Source organism: Apis florea, unplaced genomic scaffold (genome assembly GCF_048593485.1).
Source record: "Apis florea isolate Af1SG1 unplaced genomic scaffold, ASM4859348v1 contig_3195_pilon, whole genome shotgun sequence".
NCBI lineage: Eukaryota > Metazoa > Arthropoda > Insecta > Hymenoptera > Apidae > Apis > Apis florea.
Genome location: NW_028256722.1, coordinates 350065 through 374356, shown reverse-complemented (window position 1 = coordinate 374356; position 24292 = coordinate 350065). Strand labels below are relative to the sequence as shown.

Sequence of the window (24292 nt, the reverse complement as noted above, 5' to 3'; positions counted from 1 at the left end):
TCATTCATTGGGGAATTTTAAAATACATACATCTAGGGACATCAAAAAAAAAAAAAAATACTTATATTTCTAAAATTATAATATTAAAAATTACGCTATCAAAATTGAATATTCAATTGTTTTTGATTAAAAATAGGGAAAATTTATCAGAAATAAATTAATACGTAAAATTATACGAAAATATTTAAAGTTCACAAAATAGTTTATTGTCTACATTTTAAATATTTAAAATGATCAATGACATTTATATTGCATAATAATTTACAATATAATTAACATTTTTTTAGATTAGTTATGTTTTAATATTAAATTATGCAAAAAAGAGCATAATAATAAAAAATATATTATATAAATGAATGTTTTATATAAATATAATTTAATTATTTAATAAAAATTCATAGCCTTCTATAACTATCACGTTGTTGAGATTGAGATGCTGAAGTTAATGTTGAATAAATAAATGGTAAAATTGATGCTAATGCTAAACAAAGACCTATTACTGGTCGATACCATACCCAAGCAAAACCAATCACTAATAGACTAATAGACATTGATACAGACATTGTTAAAGATTCAACTGCAATAATTCCACATAAGAATGTTGAATTTAGAATTACAGTTCTCAATATATTTGCTAAACATGTTGCTGCCAAAAATAAAACTAACCAGCCAAGTCCTCTGAAATAGTTAGCAATTTTATGACAAAATATTTATAAAAAAAAAAATATCAGAATGCATTATTTAAATAATTTAAAAAAAAATTACCTAATACTCCATGTACGCCAGTAATTGTGTACATGCTCAGAATGAAACATTTGATCTACTGACATTTTATGCCTCCTTTGAAGTAAAATTTCTTCTCCATGTGATGTAATATATGGTATAATAGTTCCTTTTTGCAACATGCCAACTATAGAATATATATCTCCTCCTTTTCCTGCATAGGAGAATTGTATACGTATATCACCTACCTATAAATAAATGTGTGTGAATATGTATGTATTGCTTAATTTATTATAATTATATTACTATACTATAATAATATAATTACTAATATATACTATTACATATATAATTATATATGTAATTTATATATAATTTTAAATAATAACCTTAGGTTTCCATAAATTAGAACTATGATAATATAAACCAGAATGCATTTTAATATCTTTACGTTCAGGTCTTTCATCACTAGTAACTTCTACAAAATCATTAAATTTTTTTTTCAATTCAATCCCAAATATAAATGCACCAATCTTAACTTCATCTGCAACTTGCACTTGACTTTTAATAGGCATTTCTTTTGGATTATGGTGACCAGTTCTAATATAAAAATGATCTGAATCAACAAGTTTATCTTTCCATTCTGTTGTGTAATAATAATGTTTTTCTTCTTCTGTTACTCCTCCAAAACTAATGTACAAAATTATAAGTTATAGAAATTGATTTATGATGAAAATATGTTTTATAATTTACCTTCTTTCTTCTTCTATCTCAACCCATTGATACATTTGCACTCTTCGTTTTAATTTTACACTTGATACAATTACACCATAATCAGGTTCAGTTAATGGTTCTGATATTTTTAATGGACCTGATAAATGTATTAAACGACCTTCATATTCAGGTAATAATTTCATTGCATTTGGAAGTACAGCTACATTACGCAAAGCTTCATCCAAAGAATGTGCTACTTTCACTGCTCTTCCCTGTAATATTAACTAATCAAAAATTTTGTTTCTTAATTAATGATGAAATATTTACAAACCTCATTCCAAAATAAAAGACACATGCCAGTTGCAAACATAATAAGTCCAATAATAGCAGTTAACCATGATTCTCTAAATTGTTCAGAAACTGTCACTGGAATATTTACAGGAGGAGGTTGTCTTCCATTAACTCGATTTTGATGAATAGGTTCAGTATTTGCCCTTTGGGGCTGCCCATTTTGCTAAAGTAATTTTTTATTTAAATTATTTAAATTATATTAAAAATATTATAATAATATTATAAAATATATTAGATATATATATTGAAATATTATATTTAGAAAAAATCAGAAAATTAAAAAAAATTTAAGCGAAAAATGAATATAAAGTTATGCTTACATTTGCACGATACATTTTAATAGATTACATTATACGGAATGATAATATTTGTCTGTTGAAACTTTAAAATACCATTTTATTTCACGTAATTTCATAAAAATTGTATATAATAATACAATTCAAAGTGTATACATTTTAATCGTGTTTGTTCATGAACTAATGTTCAAAATTAGACTACGAATATGTATTGCTCAATTAATTTGACGTATTGCATAAAATATATTTCAGTTCATGCAGTGTATGTAAATCTTTGTTCTAACTTTAATGATATTATGAATCACGTGCAAGAGCATAAAAAATTATAATGACCTTTAATTTACTTTATTGCTTATTACATACAAGTCATCTTTATTCAACAAAACCTTTGTTTTTTTCAACTCCTTATTATTTGATAAAATCATTACATCTCAGTGTAGCCATCTTGAATTTTTAAAAAACCGTAAAGAAAAGTTGAAAATTCAGAATTTTAAATCTATACATGGATTTTTTATAAATGTAAATTATAAGATTAATATATACATACATACATACATATATATATAGACATTTTAAAAAGATCGATTTTAGAGACCAAATATGAAAGTTGGTATATACAAATCGATCGATTGTTTATTTATTAAATTGTAAATAATTTAAATTTACGTTAAATGAAATGATAGAAGAATAAAATAGGACAATAAAGACAGAATAGTTATTTATATTTTATCTATGCTGTCTAACAAACTTCAATTGCTTATAACTTAATTAAATTATTAAATTATTAAATCACGACATTTTTGTATATCAACTTTTATATTTTTTAAAATTAATTTTTCAAAAGTATTCTATGAATAATAACATTCTGTATATATTTTATTGATTATATTCCTATAATGGAGTATTAAAATTAATTATTTACAAGTTTTTAAAAAACTGTAAAGAAAAATTCATAAAAGTGACAATAGCGCCCTCATCTATCATTTATCATCTTATTTGATCTTAATATTTAGAACAGTATTTGCAGTGAGTTGAAAGTGGAATGATCGTTTGTCGTTATTCTGTAGTAATATTCTTGTAAGTTATAAAGTTTACAAATTTTTTGATAATAAAATCGTTTGAGATTATCATATATTAGTGACCAACATAAACAATAAGTTCATAAAATTTGATTTCTTTAGATATTTTAAAAAAATAAAAAATTATAAAATTTTTATTAATTATATATTAATATTGTATTATATTTAAATTAAAAAATAATGGTAAATAAGTATTAATGAAATTAATTTTATAGGAAAATAAATATAAAATCAAAGTTCTAATGTGATAGAAAATAAATTATAATTCAAAATTACAAATATTTTATAAATTAGTTTGAGAATATAAAATATAAAAATAATAAAATCAATTGATTATACTTATAATTTCTATATAATATAATAATATATGTATTTTAAATAATTTGAAAATAATAAATTATAGCATGTGATAACTACATTAGCATGATAAAAATATGTTGAAAGAAAAAACAGAAAATATTGAAAACAACAAATATATTTCAAAAAATAAAATCAAAACAAAGAAGAAAAATATGTTATTAATATGAAGTGGATAATAATTTCATGTATTTTGTGCATATTTGGTTGTTTTAAAGAGTTCAGACCTTCAGAATCTTTTGTAACTAATTATTTGACAGGACCATGGAAAAATTTTACAGATGATCAAGTAAATATGTTATATGTAACAATTATGTTTAATTATAAAAATATATTTATTTATTTTAAAAATAAAATAAATTTTATATGTATTATTGATTTTTTTTATTTTTAATAATCATTAAATTATATAACATATTTATGATATAAAATTTTAAAATTAAGATTAAGATTATCATTATTTTTTTAGGTAAATCAAGAAATATTTCCTGTTTCCACATATTCATATTTTGCAACATTAGTTATTATATTTTTGATAACAGATTTTCTAAGATATAAGCCTATTATTATCTTATGTGGTATTTCTGGAGCTATTACTTTTCTTTTAATAATTCTTGGGCAAGATGTTTTAACTATGCAAATTTTAGAATTTTTTTATGGCTTATTTCTTTCCACAGAAGTAGCATATTATACATATATTTATGCTAAAGTTGATAAAAAACATTATCAAGAAGTAACTAGTCATACAAAAGCAGCATCATTATTTGGTCGTTGTATGGCTGGTATTGTTGCACAATTAACAGTATCTTTTGATATATTAGATTATCATCAATTAAATTACATTACATTAGCAGGTACTTATTTTTGTATATTTATTTAAATTTCTAATGAAATTAAAATTACAATTTTCATACTAATATGAAATAATAAAAATGATATATATTAAACTTTATTTATAATAATTAAATAAAAAAATTCTTTTATTTTTGTTAAATATTACATTTTACAAAATTAAAAGAAAAATTTACAAAGAATGTATATAATTAATTTTATTTTTAATTTTATTTTATTTACTTAAGCTTAATATTATATATCTATTCTATTTAAAAATAACAAAAATTATAATTGTTGAATTAATTTTTCAATTCATCAAATGAATTTGTAATTTTCAGTTCTTATATTTGCAACACTGTGGGCATTTTTTTTACCTTCAGTTCCACAGTCCATTTACTTTCATAGAAAAAATGATAATCATATTTCGTTAACACATAAGGAAGAAATTGTATTGCAACAAAATAATGTTAATCAAATATTTCAAAGATCTGAACAACCTAAGGAATATTCTTCTTCTAGAATAAATATTTCATTGGTACATAAAGTAAAAAAAGCTTATATTTTATTATGGAAAGATTTTTTAGGAGCATATTCAAATAGTCATGTAATAAAATGGTCAATATGGTGGTCATTTTCAACTTGTGGATACTTACAAGTTATTAGTTACATACAATTATTGTGGAAAACTGCAGTATTACCTGAAGATAGAATTTATAATGGAGCTATAGATTTCTTATATACAATTATAGGTGAACAAATAAATTTACATAATTCATTAGTTTAAACATAAAGTAAAATATAATGAATAATAAATAATAATAATAATAATATATTACAATAAATTACAAATAAGATTCAATATAGTTGTAATTTTTTTAAGTAAATTTTCTATCATCTAAACATTTTTATATTTATACAATTTTAATATAATAATTATATATTAGATAATTAAGTTTATATAATAAGAATTATAATATTCTTATTTTTATAAATTAGGTACAATCACTGTTTTCTGTATTGGAAAGATGCCATTAAATTGGTCTTTAATTGGAGATGTACTAGTATCATTTATGTCATTTGTGGAAGGTAGTTTGTTAGTGCTATCTTCATTTAATTATAATATTTGGTTATTATATGCTGCGTACATGATATTTGGAAACATTTATCATATAATGGTTACCATTGCAAGGTTTATTTTCATATAAAATTATTTATTAAAAATAATTAATCACATTATAATTTTATATGTACAATTTGCAGTTTTGAAGTTGCAAAATATATATCAGAAGATAGTTATGGTTTAATATTTGGTGTGAATACCTTTTTTGCATTATTATTGCAAAGTATATTAACAGCTATAGTAGTAAATGGAAATTTAAAATTAGATCTGAGATCACAGGTAAGACTGCTATTTAAATATTAATTAAAAATATATATTATAATTATATAAATTACAATAATAGGACTCATAAAAAACATATGTAAAAAAAAATTTAATAAATATTAGATATTGAAAATTTATATTAATATTTAAATTTATATTAATATAATATTGGAAATTATTTATATTTGATATTATTTGGTTTATCTGTTTCTATAATATTTATTTTTTTAATTATTTGTTTAAAATAATTTCCTATTAAATCAGTAAATTTAATTATTAATTTTGTATACATTGTGAATATATGATTTACTTTATTTATTAGTGTATTCCAACTTATAATAATATTATTAACTTCCACAAGTGTCATATTTGATAATGCAATTATTTATACAATGTTATTGTTTTTGAACTTTAACAGTAATATTGAATCATTATTATTTATTAATATTATTTAATTTAATTATTATTTTACTTAATAATTTAATAACGCAAAATTTAATAAATTGTATATTTTTTATAATACAAATTATCAGAAGATTTCTGATAAGAAGAATTTTTTCAAGTATTTACAGTAGTACAGTACATGATGATATCATTAATTTATTAGAAGAATACAAAATAATATACAAAATTTCTTTAATATTTCAATTTCATAGATATAATTCATACATTCTTTTATATTGATATTTATATATATATATATATCATTTAAATTGATTTTGATGTGATATACTTTGATAAAAAAGATGTTAACTCCATCGATTAATTTAAATTAATTTTGTTTTTTCATAATTTTTTATAGACAAAAATATGTTTTTTTGCAATAAATTTTGCAATCCCAATTTGAATAATTATATTCAATAATTATATAAATAATTCACAATTTATTATAATTGATTGTAATGATATATACCATTTAAGCGCGTGAATTACCGGTAATCGAAACTTAACTTGTCTCTTAATAATATAAAATATCTCTTAATAAAAATAAATATATATTTTTTACATTTATAAAATTATTGTATTTTTTAAAACGTGTATTTTTTATAAAATATGTAATTCAAAACATGTTTTTTTTAGAAAATTATTTTTGCATATTAGTTTTATTTTACTGGAGCATATATTATTTTATTTTTTTATAAAATTATTTAATTTTCTGATTTATTGAGTTTTTCTTAATAAATAAATATATTAAAATAATATAATAAGTAAAATATATATGATATTTAATAATTAGCCATATTTGATTATTATAAAATATGGTATCATAAAATGATAAATTGATGAAAAAAACTTTAATATTAGTAAACAAGTTTTCAAATACATATTTATTAAAATTTTTACATTTCTTTTTATGAGTTCTATTAATCAATTAAATTTTTATCTGTAATATTATAATATGTTACTATGTACTTTTTTTCAGTATTTTGTTTATGGTGGTTATTTCATTGTTATATCAATATTTTATATAATAATAGGTATTATAAACATTATACAACATTGTAAAAAAGGTATAGGTTTTAAAATATGGAAAAACATTCACAGAGATATTGAAGATTAAAAAGTATTGAAGATTAAATAATTTAGTAAAATTATTAAATTCTAATTTATATTTTAAAAATATTAATTTTTAAAAATATAATAAATAAAAATTTATTTTGAAAATTTATAACAGGATCATTTAGATATGTAATATATAATTTTATATAATTTTATAAAAACAATTTATCAAATTGCAATATCAGTTTTTTTATAATATAAATTTTAAAAAATTTTAGTTAATTTTAATTATATTTTTAGTAAGTTTAAATATCAAAAATATCAAATGAGTTTTTTAATTTCAACATTTATTTGATTTTGACTATTATCATATATTATATCTATATTGATAAAACTTATACAATACTTTAAATATTATCCATTTCTGATTTTTCCTACATGTTATGTATATTATGTTATAATATGAAATGAGTAACTACTAAATTAAATAATAAATTAATAAAAAATTAATAAAAAAATACGATGGAAGATATATAAGCATAATTATATAGATATTTTTAAATTGTGATGTATGATTGTAGAAATATAAATAATAAATAAAATGATATGTACATCTAAGAAATATAAAAAATATATAAATTTTATTCATTTTTAAAAAAGTTTTTATAAGACATTTTTAATATTCTTTTTCCATTCTTTTCCAATTATCCTTATACTTCAATTTAGATAATATTTTATTCTTCTTTTGTGGTAATTAACAGTAATTTTACTTTATCCAAAACGAATTCTCTACATTTCTGAAAAATAAAATAATTTTTTATAATAAAAGTTCTTTTTATCTAATTTATTTAAGTTATTTTTCTTTTCTTATGTTTAGAAAATTGCTTACAGACGAAAATGTTTGAAACAAACATCTTCCTAATTCGCGACGAGGATTTGCATTCTTGTTAAAATGTTTGAATAATTTCCACCATACTAAACAATCTTGTATACTCTGTTTAAATTCCTGATTGAATATATCATCCATTGTATCATTTCGTATTATAGATATAACAGATTTCATTGATTCATTTTCGATAACTTTCGAAAACATACAAGGATAATTGTTACAATCGCTTATATGCGACTGTAATTTATCCAATAACAATGTATCTTTTAAGCAAATTTGTAACATCTTGTAATAAAAAATTAAAAAATAATAATCACTATTACATAAAAAATTGTAATTTTTAAAATTTTATGTATCTGTATTATTATTTAAATATTTTACATTTTTATTTTTAAATATTATATTTACAAATAAATTATTTATATACAATTATAAATAAATTATATATATCCATATTTTTATGTACTATCTCAAATAATAAAAAATTTATGCGATCAATAATAATGTTATATACATGCATATACACATACATATATATATATATATATATAGATGTATTTACCCAATTTGGTGAAATCAGTACAGGATATATTTCATAAAGACTCCTGTTTGATTTATCAAAATTTATTAAATTTGTATTAGTATCTTGTGCCATAGCCGCATTCGATATTTTAGAAATATATAATGATAAGATTAATGGTACTTCTATGACACACAATTACACAAAATTGTGATAAATTCTTCAAATAATATTTGAAAGGTTATTTAATATATCGATAATTATGTACTTACTATGATGATATAAAAATATTATATTCAATAATGTTATTAACATTATAAAAATATTTATTGGTTTGAAAATTTTGTCATGGAATTAGTAATTGTAGGCAACTAAATAAATAAAAAGCAATACACGGTATAAAAAAAATATTGATTTTTATTAAAATCTAATCGATTTAAACTACTCGAGTAAATTCATTCAATTAAGTAATATGGAAATATTTATAATTATAAATATCATAATTTTCAATTGATAAAATAGATATAACTATTTTATTTATTAAAATGCAATATGATTATTTCAGGTATTTAAAATTAAATTTAGATTATAAGTAAACAGATAAATTTAATATGAATATTTTTTTTAAATGTTAATTTTAAAATTATAAAAATATAAAATTATAAAAAATAATAAATAAATAAAATGTTATAATAAAAATGTTATTTTATATATATATATATATATATATATATATATATATTAGTAGTTATAGTTAATTAATATCATAATACTAATTAATTTTAGAAAAGTGATACTAATATTTTATTGAAATATTGTATCATTTTTTTATTTTTTTTTTTATACCTTTTTAAAATGTCAATTATTATCAGTAAAAGTAATTTAATGAAATATATATTAAAAAGAGATTGTATTACATTAATTTTTTGATTGCATCGAGAACGATAGATTCGCAAGCTTTTGTAACTTGTTGCGTTAAACATGACCCTATTTCTTGAAGACAAGATAATTCTGTTCGATCTGCTGCTAGAGGATATTCTTCTAAATTATTGATGTGAGGATTTTTCACCATTGTTAAACGTAATCGATTAAGTTTGGATTCTTCTTCTGGATTTAACGATTCTAGAAAATCGATTTTTATGCAATAATTACATAGAAATTTTCTTAATATTTCTGATTGAAAGATTAAAATTATTTTATTTTTTTTTATATATCGGAAATTATTAAATAAGAATAAGAATAATTTAATGAATATATTTTAAATTTTTAAAATATAGTGAAAAAGAAATGAGAAACTTAAAAATTAATTAATATATAATAATAAATAAATTAATTAATAATAAATAATTAATTAATTATAATATTAAAAATAATGATATTATTATTACTATTATTATTATATATATATACATATATTTTCAATTATTATTGAATAAATTTTTTCTAATTTACAGACTCTATTATAAGATTATTTAATTTATTGATTATTTAATTATATTACTTATTATTATATTATTTTTTTACTATTTATACTTTTATTTTCAAGTTCTGTAATCTCGTTCATCAATTTTTGTCGAATAGCTTGCATTTTTTTAACTGCTCGTCTCTTTTTTTTTATTTCCTCATCATATATCTTTTCCATTTTTTTTTTTAAATTTTTCTGTGTTATTTTCGAATCTGCCAAATCTTTATTTTTTTTTGATCTTTTTTCTCTATTCTTTATCTTCAATAAAAAGAAACATTATAGAAAATTGTATTTTTAAAAAAAAATAATTTAAGTTATTGATCGTCTCACATCAATATTCAATCGCATTTGAATTAATCTATTGTCCTGAAATTGTTTATATTTTTGCCATAATTTGCCACAAATTTCAGCTGCACGAAGCAATTTTAATCTTAATCCGCGATTAGAAAGAGTTTGAAATAATGAGACAATTTTTCCCATATTATAATCATCTCGTCCTCCACCCTGTAAAAAAGATTATTTATTTAATTTATTTACAATTAATAAAAAGATTATTTATATATCGACTATATAAAAATATTTCATAAGTTTAAACATTTTTATAAAAAAATAAATACATCAATAGTAATATTAACTTTTTTATTCAATAATTTTTTTAGTAAGAGAAACAAAAATTTATTATTTATTTTTAAAAAACTCATAAAATTTATTTTGAATAAATAGATCCAAGTTTTACGAAATAATAAATGTTTAATAAACAAAATACTCATAAAATATTCATAAAATATTCGAAATAAAGAATTCTTGTTATATTTAGAAAATGAAATAAGAATTCTATTTCTTTAATCATATTTTTTAAAATATGAATTTGCATAAAAATCCGAAACCTATTTATAAATCACGAATATTATATATATATATATATAAAATTTCAATATTCATGAATATTGATTTTTACCAACTCGATAAATGTGCAGTCCCAATCAGTACCATCATATTGGCATTGCATAGTTGCTTTTTCAACGTCTTCAGTAATCTCAGTATGTTTCATACAATATGTAAGAACCCAACTTTGAGGTATATTGATCACAGGCAAGATTCTCCAAATTTTATTTGTAATATTCTCTAACATATTCAATGAGCTTCTATTGTTGGTAGGTACTTCCATGAGTTCCATATCCGGAGGAAGCGTCGTCTCCGTAAAATCTTCATTATTCTGAAATAAAGAATTAATTTACATTACATTTCAACAAATTGTTAATTAATTTCAATCATTGAAAAATCATAAAGTTAACTTGTAATTTTTTCAGATGATTATAGCTTTTGACAGATTTGAAAAATATAAATATCACACATATGATGACAATTATATGTTTTAGCATGGAAGGATAGAATTCTTGAAAAATATTTGTACATGATATACAAGAAATTGCAATAAATAATGATATATTTAGTTAAATTTTAGTACTAGACTATTTAAAATGTTATGAATTAGTATCTAGGTTACAAATTATTAGTTTTTATTTAAACTATGAAGTTACATATTCTTAATTATTATCGATTATTTGTGTATAATATTGAATCAGCAATTTCGCAATAAATATCAACGTAATTGCCAGAGAAGTAAAGAGAAATTTTCATTAGTAGAAAATTATTATGATCTTATGGAACTTAATTGTATTAAAATAATTTCTATTTCTGATTAAATAAATATTTTATATCAATTAAATTCAGAATTTTTGTTTAAAATATTTACAATGTTCTATTATATTACAATTTATATTATATACAAATTTGAAAAATTTTTTTCAAAATAAATTTAATTAAATTAAAGTTGTGCTATTTAAAAAATTTGATGGAGGTAAAATATTTACGTAACGAGATTCGAACAATTTTTATTGAAATATAAGATCATGAATAAATTCGTGGAAAATTTGTTTCATAATCAATCGTTGATTTACGTAGAAAACGTCATTCTATTATTTCTTAAGTTTTACGAATTTGATGAAGATCTCTTTCTTACGATATGCATTTTAACTAATCCTTAACTTTATACTCTTGCTAACAGAGTAAGCATGTAAAATGTTTATTCTTTATATAGGTATATTTTTATTTAGAAATGAAATGTTAGCAATTGATTTTAATAAAAGATTAATTGAAATTGCATTTTTCATATTAAAACTAAATAACAAATAAATAAAATTAAATTTTCATTTGAAAAATTACTTATAGATCATTGATTTTAATTCTCGGATCTTCATGGATCAAAATTTAAAAATCATTGCTTTTAAATGAAGAAAAATAAGAATTTTCTTGGTAACTGATAATACAAATAATAAATAATAAACGTTATATATGATATTGACTGTTTACAAAAAATAATATTTTCTATGAATTGAATATCAATGGAATTTTCAATACAAATTGATTTTTAACATTATTGATTTTTTAAAATATATAATTTATAATATAATATATTTTGATATAGATTGCAATATTTGTGTGTAATAAAAATTTAAACGTTTTCAACTATTTAAATTATTATGAATAGTAGTTAATAATATTATTATTTTATATATATATATATATATATATATATATATGTTTATAAAAATATGGGACATTTTTGGAGAGTGGATTCTAGACATCAAAACGATGAAGAAAGTTCATATATACATATGTCCAATAAAGTTCAATTAACTCATTAATGAAAGAAAAAACTGACACTATATTTTCATTGAAAATTAAGAGTTAGAAACAGCTTGTATTATAATTAAATAAAAATTTCATTACATTTAAATTAAAGAAGCAAGAAGAAAGAATTGAGAAATATATTTATATGAGAAATTTGCAGATAATTTTTTTTATGAAATGATTTGTAATTTAAATTTAATTTAAATATATTTTATTTTAATGTAAAATTATATTTTATGTGCACAGAATATATAATGTATAGTATTTTAAGTTTGTATAAGATTATTGTGTAATTAGATTGAGTAACAAGTTTGCTCTAAAAAAAGATTAAATGTTATTTATTTAAATAAAGATATATTTAATATTATTATATATATTTAAGTAAACTAACGTAACATTTATGTTCTTAATTTTTTTTCTAGATTTATTTAACAAATTATTTGGAAGCTTTTTCATGAAAAAAATTTCATAAATATTAAAATAAATAATAATAAAGCTTAATAAATATCTGATAATCATTCTATAAAAGAATATAATTTTTGTTTTCACATTAAAATATGATATGATATAATTATTCATATAAAATGCATGCAAAGAATGTATAATATGCCTCATGTAACAAAAAAATATTCTGTCTCAAATTTTAAAATTTCCATGTATAGAATAAAAAAATTTAAATATATTATTTAAGATAAAAACTTCTTATCATAGATAATGTTTACATGTTAAATAATAAATTAATTATTTTCATTTATTTATTTGATTATTTAATATTTCAACGATGAATTAATTTATATAATTAAATATTTACTTAAAATATGTAGTCTACTAAATCTAATAATTTAATAAAAGATAAAAGATAATATCATATTTGAAACGTTGATCATGAAAGTGTTCATATCAAGTGTTATCATATCTAGGTTTTTTATAACATGACATTTATAACATTAGCTTTGTATTATAACAAGTGACATTGATAAATGTATTGATTCTTACATGATACGTGAGAATGGATATTGGAGAGCGATATGAACGATAGCATGTATCATATTAATGCTTGATAAGCGCGATATAATCGACAAATTTTTAATTCTTTTTTTTTACAAAAAATATAAAATAAAATATATTCAGAAACGTATCACGTATTTTTAATAGTTTAAACATTAAATTTATATAGTATGTTTCAATATATATTATTCATCTCTCTTACAATAAATATTTCAAAAAAGATATACAAAAGATATAGAAATGTTTCAGGAAGATGTATAATATCAAAGAGATCGTGTCATTTATTTTATTTTCCGATTCATGCCATTTTATTTATCTTACGTTAAAGTTCTAGAATAATTAATTACGCATAATATCAATTAATGCATGATTAATTATATAATTATATATAAAATGATATAATATATGACATTATTTTAACTTTTTAACTTTAAAAGTTAATATTTTGGAAAGAATTTATGAAAAAAAAAAGTTTACGTAACATTTTTAAAAAAATTTGACACAAAGTATAATAATATACAATAAAAAATATAAAATTCGAAATTCTTTATAGTTATAACAAAATGAAATAAATGACAATGAAATATTTTTCTGTATTTTTTGTATCTTTGAAGATATTTGTCTTGAAAGTTTAAAATAAAATACTTGTGTATATATATATATATATATATATATATATATATATATATATATATATATATATATGTTAAATAAAATTTATTTTTCAAATTATAAATAATTTAATTTTATATTAAGAACGCCTGTATATAGACAACAGGACTAACATCAGCGATCTTAGTCGATAACATTTTACATCGACATAACATAATTTACGATGGCGCTATATTACAGGCAGAAGAGATATAGCGCCATCACACAAAGCTGCAATTAAATTGATATTGTTTTACGTGGTAATTCTATTTAACTGTTATCTTAATAACAGGAAGAACTTTATTATTAATGTCTTTGAAAAAAATAAGAATTATATAATATAAAATATATTTTCTATTATATAACATTATATTATTATTAATGCGCTAATAAACTTTATTTTTCAATGCGTTACGATTAATTAAGTATAAAACATTGTAAGTTGGAATTTCCAGATTCTTCATTAACATCTATTCATAATTAAGTTTTTCTCAAAGTGAATCATAAACGTCAAAAAAACTTTTTTTTGCAAACAAAATTAACAGATGAAGTAACACGATTAAAATATCTCATTATTTCTATAAATGATTGCAATTTTAAGATTTATTATCTCTCATATAATAGTAATAATAAAATATTCTTTTTTAGATCGTATAGTTTATACTAAATTTAAATTATAATTATACTATAGTTTATATTAAGAGAAAAAGATATAATAAAAATTTTAAAAAAATTTAAACAATAAAAATTCTGCTTCAAACATAGAAATTTTTTAAAGAGTTCCATAATAAAAATTATGGAAGATTATATCATGAGTTAGAATCGTTTAATTAAATCTGACTCAAGACGGATCTCTTAATTGCTCTTATTGTGCCATCATTTGACTCTTTAATAATTTTGACCCGGTAATTATTCTCGAGGATTCGCGAAGAAGATAACTCCTTTCGATTCGCTTTCTCTGGCTATTGGCCAACGAAGTGTGAAACGAAGCTAATTTCATTTCTCGACGTCAAATAAATTTCAAAAGAAAAAAAATAAAAAGAAAATTTGAGAAAGAAAATTCATTAATTCTTTGAGAACATAATCTTTGTCTATGATTCGTTTCTAGATATATGTCATTCGAACGATTCAATTCGACAAGCATTTTCTTCTTGCCACTCTTGAGAGTCAAAAATTAAATTTCAAAGCTCTTTTGCATAATAATTTATCAACATGTGATTAATGTTATTAATTGGTAAATTATTATTATGCAAATCTATAAAATTTTACTAATAATATTATTGCAAAATATATTAAGCTCTAAACATAATAATGTAATCTTTGATAAAATTCATATTATCCCAAATGTATAAATGTATAATAGTATAGAAAAAAAAAAAATAAATAAATAAAAATAAAAATACAGGATATCCGAAATATATTTATTATAAAGTATTTTCTTAAAAGTCAAAGAAGAATTCGATATTTTTTTATTTAAAATATTTAAAATTTAAAATTTTTTAATTAAAATAATAATCTTGTAATATTTAGTTTTCCGAATAGTTTTGCAATGCAGACTTCTTATCATAGAAAAATTATGATATTGTTTGAGTTTAGTTTGACATGTATATCTATTTGATTCATTTACTTTTTCTTGATACACTTACTAATAATTTTCAAATAATATTGTGTTTGAGTTTAATTTGGTATATATATTTATTTGATTCAACTTTTTCTTGATACAATTACTAATAGTCTTTAAATAATGACAAATAATATGTGCACATTATCAAGTCAAAAAGATATCAGATTAGATATTGTGAATGAACGAAGCACTTAGATTTGAATTAAAAAATTACGTAAATGCATAATTAAACAATATTATTTTTACATACTAAAAATAAAAATTATATCGATGGCATTTTAGGAAAACAAAATTCTTCGAAGACTCTTTTTTCTTCAATTTTAAATTTAAAAAATAAACCAATGACATATATGATATGTATTTATCTATTTGCAGACGAAATTCTGCAAAAGATCCCCATGACGCATCATGTTCACGTCATCATATACAAACCAGGTTAATGATAAAACCAGCTTAAAATTATTGAGAAAGTAAGTGGATTTTGATTTCTTGTATCGTCAGTTAATTCCTACGATATATGATGCATTCTATGGTATTCTAGTAAATTATCATATATTTTTCTTGAACAGAATCATATTGAAAAATTAAAAAAAGAGAAATATTTAATGGAAAAAAGATTATTTTGTAAAAAAAGACCATTTCCAAAGATTTACAAAGGTCTTAGGTAATTTATGTACATGTAATTTATTTGATCAATCATTCAAATATACAAAGCATTAATATATTTGTAAGATAATTTTGAAAGATTTATTCTAAAAAATAAAACAAACATTGGTATACAAAAATGTCCATATTTAGAGTTAAATTGAATCAGAGAAGTGATTTCTTATAATGAAAAATCCTTGCTTATTTCATTCATGGCCAAATTGTAATTTTCTTAGTTTCTCAAACAATAGTAGGCTTTATTATTGTCACAATGTGACGTTTGTCATTCTTCAAAAATAATTATTCCAATTCATTCGCGACTCGTTTCAAGAATTCCATTCATGGTTTTAATAAATGGTTTCATCATTTCACTTTATATTTTTTTTTACTTTAACTATTTCATTTACATTTATCTTCGAATATAACGATATAGTTTATGTATTTCGATTGATAAAACAAATAAAAGAAAAAAAAAATTACTAAAAAAATTTACTACTTTATAATATAATTTTCTTTTAGAATTATTTCAAACGCAAAACATTTCAGAAATCAATATTTAATCACTTGTTTATCTCACATGCATTGTCCACGTTGTTAACTTTAAGCATACATAATTTGAATAAGATTATACAGACCGGAAATATACACCTCTGCTTAAAAGTTTAAAAATCACTTACTTTTTGTAAAAGAATACAAACATTAAAAACAGCATAATTCGTTATATCTCGTCTTGAACAAATTTATTAAATCATTTCGAAATTAATCGAATGTTAATTTATATCACAATATTTAACTGAATATTCAATCAACGTTCGTTTGCACCGAATATATGAAAAATTTTACGTTCAGTAGCACTCGGTGAATCGTATCAATGATTTTCAATAACGACACGTGTTTCTCTCCCCTCCTGGCTGTAGTTGGGATTTCCTGACAATAAAACTATTATAACCGGGCATTTCCAGCATAAGAGTAACAAGTCGTGTTGGCTTGGTTGGACGACAGCGTATCGGTGGAAAGGATTCGTTTCCAATGAATAAATATGACAGTGAGTAGTGGGGATGCAGTCAAGAAGCCAGTTACCCGCGAGCATCTCGCCGCCACTGCTTTTTCTTCCTGTGCACTCAGTTCAACATCGTAGCGAGGGATCATCGGATCGTATTTCGTGTCCGATCAGCTTCAGAAACAGAGAAGGAATATGCAAATCCGCGAAATATTTTTTAAATCGGTGAGTGGTAATCCTTTGATGAATTAGAATAATTAGAATTAGTGAAAATTGATTACAGTTTTCATTTCATTCATTAATTAAGATTTCCTTTGTATACGTTTTGGAGAGGAGATGGAATTTGTAAACAGTTTCGAAGATATGCCATATGATATTTAAAATTGCAATCGATATCTTGGAAATTTAATTAATCTGAAAATTAAAATTGTTTTAATTTGGTAGGATGTTCTTTTTAATAGATTTCTAGCTTATTTTAACTATGTTTTAATACATTGTGTTTACACTAAACTTAAGATAGTAATCAGATAATAATTATTATAATTAGATTAATTATATGGATTAATTATAATTATTGATTGTATAATTTTTATTATTTCACTGTTAAATATTATTTTTTTAGAGTATTATATTTATATATATATATGATCATGTTATATAATACATGTTATTATGATTTCAATTTCGTAAATAAAAAATTCAATATATTTCTTCAATTCTTCAAGTATTATAGATTGTTCATCAACAAAGATTCCATAGATGTCGATTTCTCAGTAATGAAAAGTTCAAGTAGCGATAACTTATCTTCTTATATATATATATATTTCGCGTTACTTCGTTTTTCACAATATTATTATTTAAATTATTCTTTTTCGGTCAAATAATTCTTTCATATATATATATATATATATTTCTCTACAAATTTTCTCACGTTCCTAAATATTTTTTATAAAAATGCTCGATGCTTAGTTTCACGATTAGTATTCCTCGGACCATGAAGGACATGTTTTTATCTAGTCTTTTTAATGATTTTTATCATATGCTGGAATAAAAAATTCTAATAGAAATTCTTTTATTATTTTTGAATTGCAATGTTTATAAAGAATGTCATACATTATTTTTCATCATAGAAGATAATTCGATTTAAATTCGATTTTGTGTACAATCATATCAGTCAACAGTTGAAACGTGTGTACGTGTTTTATTTATTAAATTAGACACGTATCCTATCGAAGAATTCATTTGTCATTCGCTCATTGTTTCTGTCGGCATTGCGGGATTCTCTATCGATCTTCGTGAATCTAAATACTGTTAAAATTACGAAAAACTCTGGAGAGAGAGAAATTGGCAAGATGTACAACTGAAGATTGGATACAAAAAAGATTATGTGTACTGAAAATTAAGATTTAAGTTTAAGAGAAAAGATTTCTCGATAGAAATTACAGAAATTATCGTTCTCATAAATCAACAAGTGTTTCGTTCAGAGAAAAAGGAGTGAAATTAAAGATTGTTAGAGGAAGTGAAAAATTATGAAATTATATAAACTCTTATATATTAGTATTTGCATAATACATTGAAAAATAATTGTAGTGAGTTTCTTATGTGTTTGAGGCAACAGTATCAGGAACAATAGAGAGGCGTGGTATAGTTTCTCTTGTTTTCGTCACATGAGAACTCGTCATACGTTAATTTCAGCCAAGAAAGTCGGACTCTATGACGTCACGGTTTGCTCGCTTTCACTCGTCTCGTTGTTTGCCTCTCGTTCGTTTCAAATCGTATAATTTTCATTAATTTTACGATTACTGTTTTGTGGAATCTATTGTGAATCTATATGTAAATCTTCGACATTTGTTCTATGTCCTCGCTTTGAAATTGATTGTGATCAATTAAAATACGAAAATATTTTCTATTTTATATATGTTTTTGAGTTTTCTGAAAAACTGTTGAATTTTTTTTAGGAAAAGATCATGACGATGAAAGTATTTTTGTAATCATGTTTAATAATTTTAATATTGGACGTAATTAAACTGATTAGTTTACTTATATATAGTTTAGATTAGCTAGCTATTTTAAATTTATATATAATAATTGATAAAATATAAGTGATATTTTAATTTTTTTATCTGGAAATATGCATAATATTAAATCACGAATATTATGCGTCAATTTATGATAAGTTAAAGAAAATATTATTTTTTAATTGATTGTTTATAGACGTAACAACTGCAATAACTGATTATTGATGTTTTAGTTAGAAAAATAGTGTATTTGAATGTGTAATTGAATATAATAATTTATATAATAATTAATTTAATAAAAAAATTGTTTTATTATTTATTGAATATAGAACATAGAAAAATTAAATGAAATTTTATTACAATTTTATTATCAAATATATGATATTTGATGATTTTTTATTATAATTATTTTCTGTGAATAGTGTTAATAGAATACAATAATGCTGTATCTTTTGCTTTATCTTTTTATTAGATATATTTCAAAAGTTATTAATAAAAAACAATAATTCAAAAATAAAATATTGCTCTATTCTAAATAACTTTTAATTCAAATAATTCACAATAACAAATTATATGTAAATATCATAAATATAAGTTTCATAATAAGGAGAAATAATAATAAATTTTAATATTTTTATGAATAATAAATAACAATTTTATTAAATTATAATTATCTATAATTAAGAGAAATTAATTAGGTCTTGAATATATTTGATCCACTTTAATTGTTGTGAACAATCAGAGCGTGATTCCTACACGAAACTTTTTTTTTTGGCATAAAAATGTCGTAGATATAGATGTCGTGCATAATGATTTATTTATCAATATCACATTGACCTCGAGCATAATGTGATCTCTATAACATAAATTACATTTAAAAGTGACGAGTACTGTGTTACCAAAGAAAAAAAAAAAAAAAAGAAAAAAATAAAAATAAAAAGAATTTGCGAAATTTTTAATTATAAGATTATAATTTCTCTTTGATGTCGTAAAAAATTGAATATCTTTAACATAATTTGGATGAGTTAAAAATATTCAAACGATTTAAAAATATTTTATTAAGTATTAAATATTTTAAATAATTATTTTTATTCAAGTTACTATAATTTTGTTATTTTTTTTTCTGTCACTCAAGATAGATAAATATGTCAATTGTAGAATTTATTTTTTTCTTTTAAAACATTTTGCTTTTTCTAACAAAACATATTAACGTATGACAAAATATTATAATTATATCATAATAATAATTTGTGATAATTGTGAGATAATAATAGAATAATATCTAGAGAAATTTCGTAACAATACCGGAAATTATACGAATGTCGTCATACATTTTTAAAGCGTAAACTCAGTTTTGCATAATCTATGCAAATCTATTTCTATTCTTCAAATTACGCATGTTTTATTTTATTTGGAGGATGAAATTCTTTTATTCTTAAAATTTAAATATTTTGCCTCTTGATAATACTTTGTTTGCGACGTTGTTTTGAAAATTTTTTTTCTACTCGAAAATAAATACAAATCTTTAGAGAATCTTTCCTACGCTCTAAAAATCTTATATCTTCTAATTTGCAATAATTTATTTTTTCGCTTCACTTATAAATTTTTTTTTTTTTTTTTAATATTTACTTTCTTTTCTTTCAGATAATATCGGTGTTATCGATATTATTGGTGTTAAGAGGCGTATCAGCGCAATGTCTGACCGGAAACGATAGTCCTTCGATGATGAGCGCTGGCTCGAAGAAAGCCATAATCGATTCGAAATTTCATTTCGCTCTTGAGACCCTTAAAAAGATATCTTTATTCGAATCTCAAGACAATGTAATCTACAGTCCTTACAGTATTCATCAGGCTGTGACCTTGGCGTATTTCGGTTCCCGAGGTACCACCGAGGAAGCCTTGAAGAGAGCATTACAGCTACCTGCTGACATATCAAAAGTCGACGTACAACGATATTATTCCTTCGAGAATACCCTCAAACAACAAATCAACGGTCAGGTGAGAAGGCTCGAAGTGGAGCGATTACATCATTATTGTTTAAGTTTGCAAGTATTCCAAGGCGAGCCACATAATCGTGCAACATCTGTTCCTTTTGTTCAATCGAACTAACAATGTTAGATATACAAGATGTTAATATATTCATAGAATATTGATTTTAAAAATCGAAACAAAAATTATGGTAAAAATCGATTATGGCTCATTTATTAACATTGTAACAGCCGTCAAGTTTTAGAAAATTCTCTAACTTGCAATTTGCAAAATGATATTATTAACTGGTAATCGATTGTTTAACTTTTATTTTTTACAGGCAAAAATATCGCAAAGAATTTAAATAGCTTAATTTGTTTCAATTTATGTAGGAAATGTTTTAACCTTGAAGTTTCGTAAAATTCTTTAAGGAATCAGTACATGCGATGAATGAGTAATATTTGTTTCTTTGGTGGACACAGTTGGAAATGTTATGTGATAGTTTGATTACTTATATAATTCTCGTTTTTGTTTGCAGTTACATATATTTTATATATTTTCTCTCGATTTTTGTAAAGTTTTTATATTTCTTAAAAATTACATATTATTTCGTTCAATTATAAAATTGAATTTAGCAGGATAGTAATGAATGAATCATTAAACTAATTTCGTCTCTTTTATTTTCCAGAATGATGTATCACCTAATTACGAGCTTAACTCGGCGAATCGATTATGGATATCAGACAAGAAAAAAGTACGGGAATGTATATTAAGTTTATTTGGCAATCAATTGGAAAAGATCGATTTCAAAACCAATCCAAATGCTGTCCGCGATCAAATTAACAATTGGGTCAGCAACATGACTAAAGGTCACATTCGGGATCTTCTTCCCCCTAACAGTATCACAACAGACACTGATTTGGTACTGGCTAACGCGGTATACTTCAAAGGTCTTTGGAAAAGTCGGTTCAATCCTACCAATTCTAAGAAAGACATCTTTTATTCTTCCAAATCGCAACATTCTATGGTTAAATACATGAGGCAGCAAGGAAATTTCAATCATGGTAATAATTAAAAATTATTTAAAAATTATTTAATCATTTAATCATTAATCAATAATAAAAGCTAAAATAATTTTTCTTTGCAGTTATCTCCGAAATACTTGGCGCACACGTATTGGAGCTACCCTACAAAGGGAACGAAATCTCCATGTTTATCCTCCTGCCGCCATTCGTTACAAAAATTTCCAACGATTCTACGCAAAACGGGGAACGGGACAGTATTTACCATCTGATCGAACGTCTCTCCACGGAGGCGGGATACACGGAGATCCGCGATCTTTTAACCTCTGATTCGCTCCCTCAACCGGTAGAGATCATCCTGCCGCGATTCGAGGTCGAGAAGGAACTTCAAATAACCACGTTGCTCGATGCAATCGGTGCGGGCGAGTTGGTGATACCTGACGTGGCCAATCTTAAGGGTTTCGTCGAAGATGGTGAAGAATCGGTGCATCTTGGCGCTGCTGTCCATCGTGCGCGGATCGAAGTCACCGAGGAAGGGACCACTGCAGCCGCAGCCACTGCCCTTTACACGTTCCGTTCCGGCCGGCCACTGGTACCGACAGTCTTCAACGCCAATCATCCGTTCGTCTACTTTATCTACGAGAAAGCAAAGCGCACTATATTGTTCGCCGGTATTTTCCGTAATCCCAATACTCCAAAGAATACTGCGGAGGCAGCTTGAGGTAATTTGTGATCGTTGTTTGTCGTTTTGTTATCTTTGAAACAAAACGTGTGCAGGGAATGAGTTTTGACGAAGTGTGTGACAAACTTAAAAATTTTTTTCTCTTTTTATGACAAGCATGATCGATCGATATTTGCAAAGGATTGGAGCCGTACAATTTTGTACAAAAATTTGTGTAAAGATTTATAATCGTTTTTAGAACGTGTGTAATAGTTTCATGAGGTTTAGTGGAATTAAATTATTGAAGAGAGCAATGAATTGAGTAATTGAAGTTGAAATTTGTTATACTGTATGTGTATATAACATAGAATATTCGAATTTTTTAATGGATGTTACGGTCGTTACGAACGAACAAAATATTGCGATTATGCCGCAAATATAACGACATATGTTCTAATGTTATAATTTAAATATCTCTTACAATATTGTGCAAGTTTGATATTCGTATATAGTTCAACGTTGGACTATTAATAAAAACTGATGAAAATTCTATTTTGTAATATGAATTTCAATATTATATTTTTAATATAAATTATGTAATAAAAAATGGTATATAATCAATATTTATTAATTGATTTGAGGGAAAGAATATTATTTCTTGATGATGAAAATATTTTTTTTTAGATTCTTTTAGAAAATGTGCATTTTTATAAAATGAATATCAGAATTTGATATTTTTATTATAAATATCAAAATTTATTTGTGATTGTATTTATGCTATGAAATTGGAGAATATTTTATTCATGAATATTTTATTTTTATGCATGAAAAATTGCATTGATACATTGTAATTGTGAAAAAGAAATGACGAAAGTATGTGCAATTAATA

At 22.2% G+C, this 24292-nt stretch overlaps 5 protein-coding genes across 11 annotated transcripts in view; 2 read left to right on the top strand and 3 right to left on the bottom strand.

Annotated features, from left to right (window-relative positions):
• Positions 1-183: 183 nt before the first annotated feature.
• Positions 184-2708, bottom strand: Tmem43 (Transmembrane protein 43). 3 transcript variants are annotated; one of them, XM_003693744.4, is made up of 6 exons: positions 2109-2708; positions 1769-1951; positions 1477-1709; positions 1113-1413; positions 766-971; positions 184-678 (listed from the first exon to the last, which is right to left on the bottom strand). In XM_003693744.4, exons 1-6 carry the CDS (start codon positions 2121-2123, stop codon positions 396-398), a joined length of 1221 nt encoding a protein of 406 aa, XP_003693792.1. In that variant the 5' UTR covers positions 2124-2708; the 3' UTR covers positions 184-395. The 3 variants fall into 3 exon arrangements, with proteins under 3 accessions (XP_003693792.1, XP_086766753.1, XP_012342138.1); XM_086910627.1 differs by having other exon boundaries at positions 2418-2698; XM_012486684.3 differs by having other exon boundaries at positions 1113-1323; positions 2109-2637.
• LOC100870025 (thiamine transporter 2) lies at positions 2518-8625 on the top strand. Its single transcript, XM_012486686.3, has 7 exons — positions 2518-3161; positions 3567-3809; positions 3990-4374; positions 4693-5103; positions 5351-5543; positions 5615-5753; positions 7162-8625. The coding sequence occupies exons 2-7, from the start codon at positions 3687-3689 to the stop codon at positions 7297-7299; spliced, it is 1389 nt and encodes a 462-aa protein (XP_012342140.2). The 5' UTR covers positions 2518-3161; positions 3567-3686; the 3' UTR covers positions 7300-8625.
• Positions 3048-24024, top strand: LOC100871066 (serine protease inhibitor 88Ea). 2 transcript variants are annotated; one of them, XM_086910623.1, is made up of 6 exons: positions 3048-3161; positions 16465-16559; positions 17697-17959; positions 21397-21750; positions 22409-22784; positions 22868-24024. In XM_086910623.1, the coding sequence occupies exons 3-6, from the start codon at positions 17930-17932 to the stop codon at positions 23461-23463; spliced, it is 1356 nt and encodes a 451-aa protein (XP_086766749.1). In that variant the 5' UTR covers positions 3048-3161; positions 16465-16559; positions 17697-17929; the 3' UTR covers positions 23464-24024. The 2 variants fall into 2 exon arrangements, with proteins under 2 accessions (XP_086766749.1, XP_003693789.3); XM_003693741.4 differs by lacking the exon at positions 16465-16559 and having other exon boundaries at positions 3089-3161.
• On the bottom strand, positions 7861-9112 carry LOC147657288 (uncharacterized). Of its 2 annotated transcripts, XR_015292701.1 has the most exons (3): positions 8920-9112; positions 8128-8244; positions 7861-8035 (listed from the first exon to the last, which is right to left on the bottom strand). XR_015292701.1 is itself a non-coding variant. In XM_086910643.1 (2 exons), the coding sequence occupies exons 1-2, from the start codon at positions 8410-8412 to the stop codon at positions 7973-7975; spliced, it is 348 nt and encodes a 115-aa protein (XP_086766769.1). In that variant the 5' UTR covers positions 8413-8437; the 3' UTR covers positions 7861-7972. The 2 variants fall into 2 exon arrangements, 1 of the variants encoding a protein (XP_086766769.1); XM_086910643.1 differs by lacking the exon at positions 8920-9112 and having other exon boundaries at positions 8128-8437.
• Positions 9526-24292, bottom strand: part of LOC105735475 (uncharacterized) — a 127347-nt gene continuing 112580 nt past the window's right edge. Inside the window, exons 1-5 of one of the 3 annotated variants that reach the window (XM_086910635.1) lie at positions 11408-11683; positions 11071-11328; positions 10443-10616; positions 10181-10370; positions 9526-9769 (exon numbers count right to left, since the gene is read on the bottom strand). In XM_086910635.1, the coding sequence (XP_086766761.1) occupies positions 9561-9769; positions 10181-10370; positions 10443-10616; positions 11071-11328; positions 11408-11494 (918 nt within the window). In that variant the 5' untranslated portion in view covers positions 11495-11683 and the 3' untranslated portion in view covers positions 9526-9560. Of the gene's footprint in view, positions 9770-10171; positions 10371-10442; positions 10617-11070; positions 11329-11407; positions 11684-24292 lie in introns of those variants that run through there. The other 2 variants (XM_086910634.1, XM_086910636.1) reach the window with 2 other exon arrangements.

Coding starts and splice junctions, on each gene's coding strand:
- LOC100870025 (XM_012486686.3), top strand. CDS start 3,687: ATGAAGTGGATAATAATTTCATGTATTTTGTGCATATTTGGTTGTTTT. Junction 4,375..4,692: donor AAATTACATTACATTAGCAG/GTACTTATTTTT, acceptor TGTAATTTTCAG/TTCTTATATTTGCAACACTG. Junction 5,544..5,614: donor ATAATGGTTACCATTGCAAG/GTTTATTTTCAT, acceptor TACAATTTGCAG/TTTTGAAGTTGCAAAATATA.
- Tmem43 (XM_003693744.4), bottom strand. Junction 1,710..1,768: donor GTCTTTTATTTTGGAATGAG/GTTTGTAAATAT, acceptor TTAATATTACAG/GGAAGAGCAGTGAAAGTAGC. Junction 1,414..1,476: donor GAGATAGAAGAAGAAAGAAG/GTAAATTATAAA, acceptor TTTGTACATTAG/TTTTGGAGGAGTAACAGAAG.
- LOC147657288 (XM_086910643.1), bottom strand. CDS start 8,412: ATGTTACAAATTTGCTTAAAAGATACATTGTTATTGGATAAATTACAG. Junction 8,036..8,127: donor TGTTTCAAACATTTTCGTCT/GTAAGCAATTTT, acceptor TTTATTTTTCAG/AAATGTAGAGAATTCGTTTT.
- LOC100871066 (XM_086910623.1), top strand. CDS start 17,930: ATGCAAATCCGCGAAATATTTTTTAAATCG. Junction 17,960..21,396: donor GCGAAATATTTTTTAAATCG/GTGAGTGGTAAT, acceptor CTTTTCTTTCAG/ATAATATCGGTGTTATCGAT. Junction 21,751..22,408: donor AACAACAAATCAACGGTCAG/GTGAGAAGGCTC, acceptor TTTATTTTCCAG/AATGATGTATCACCTAATTA.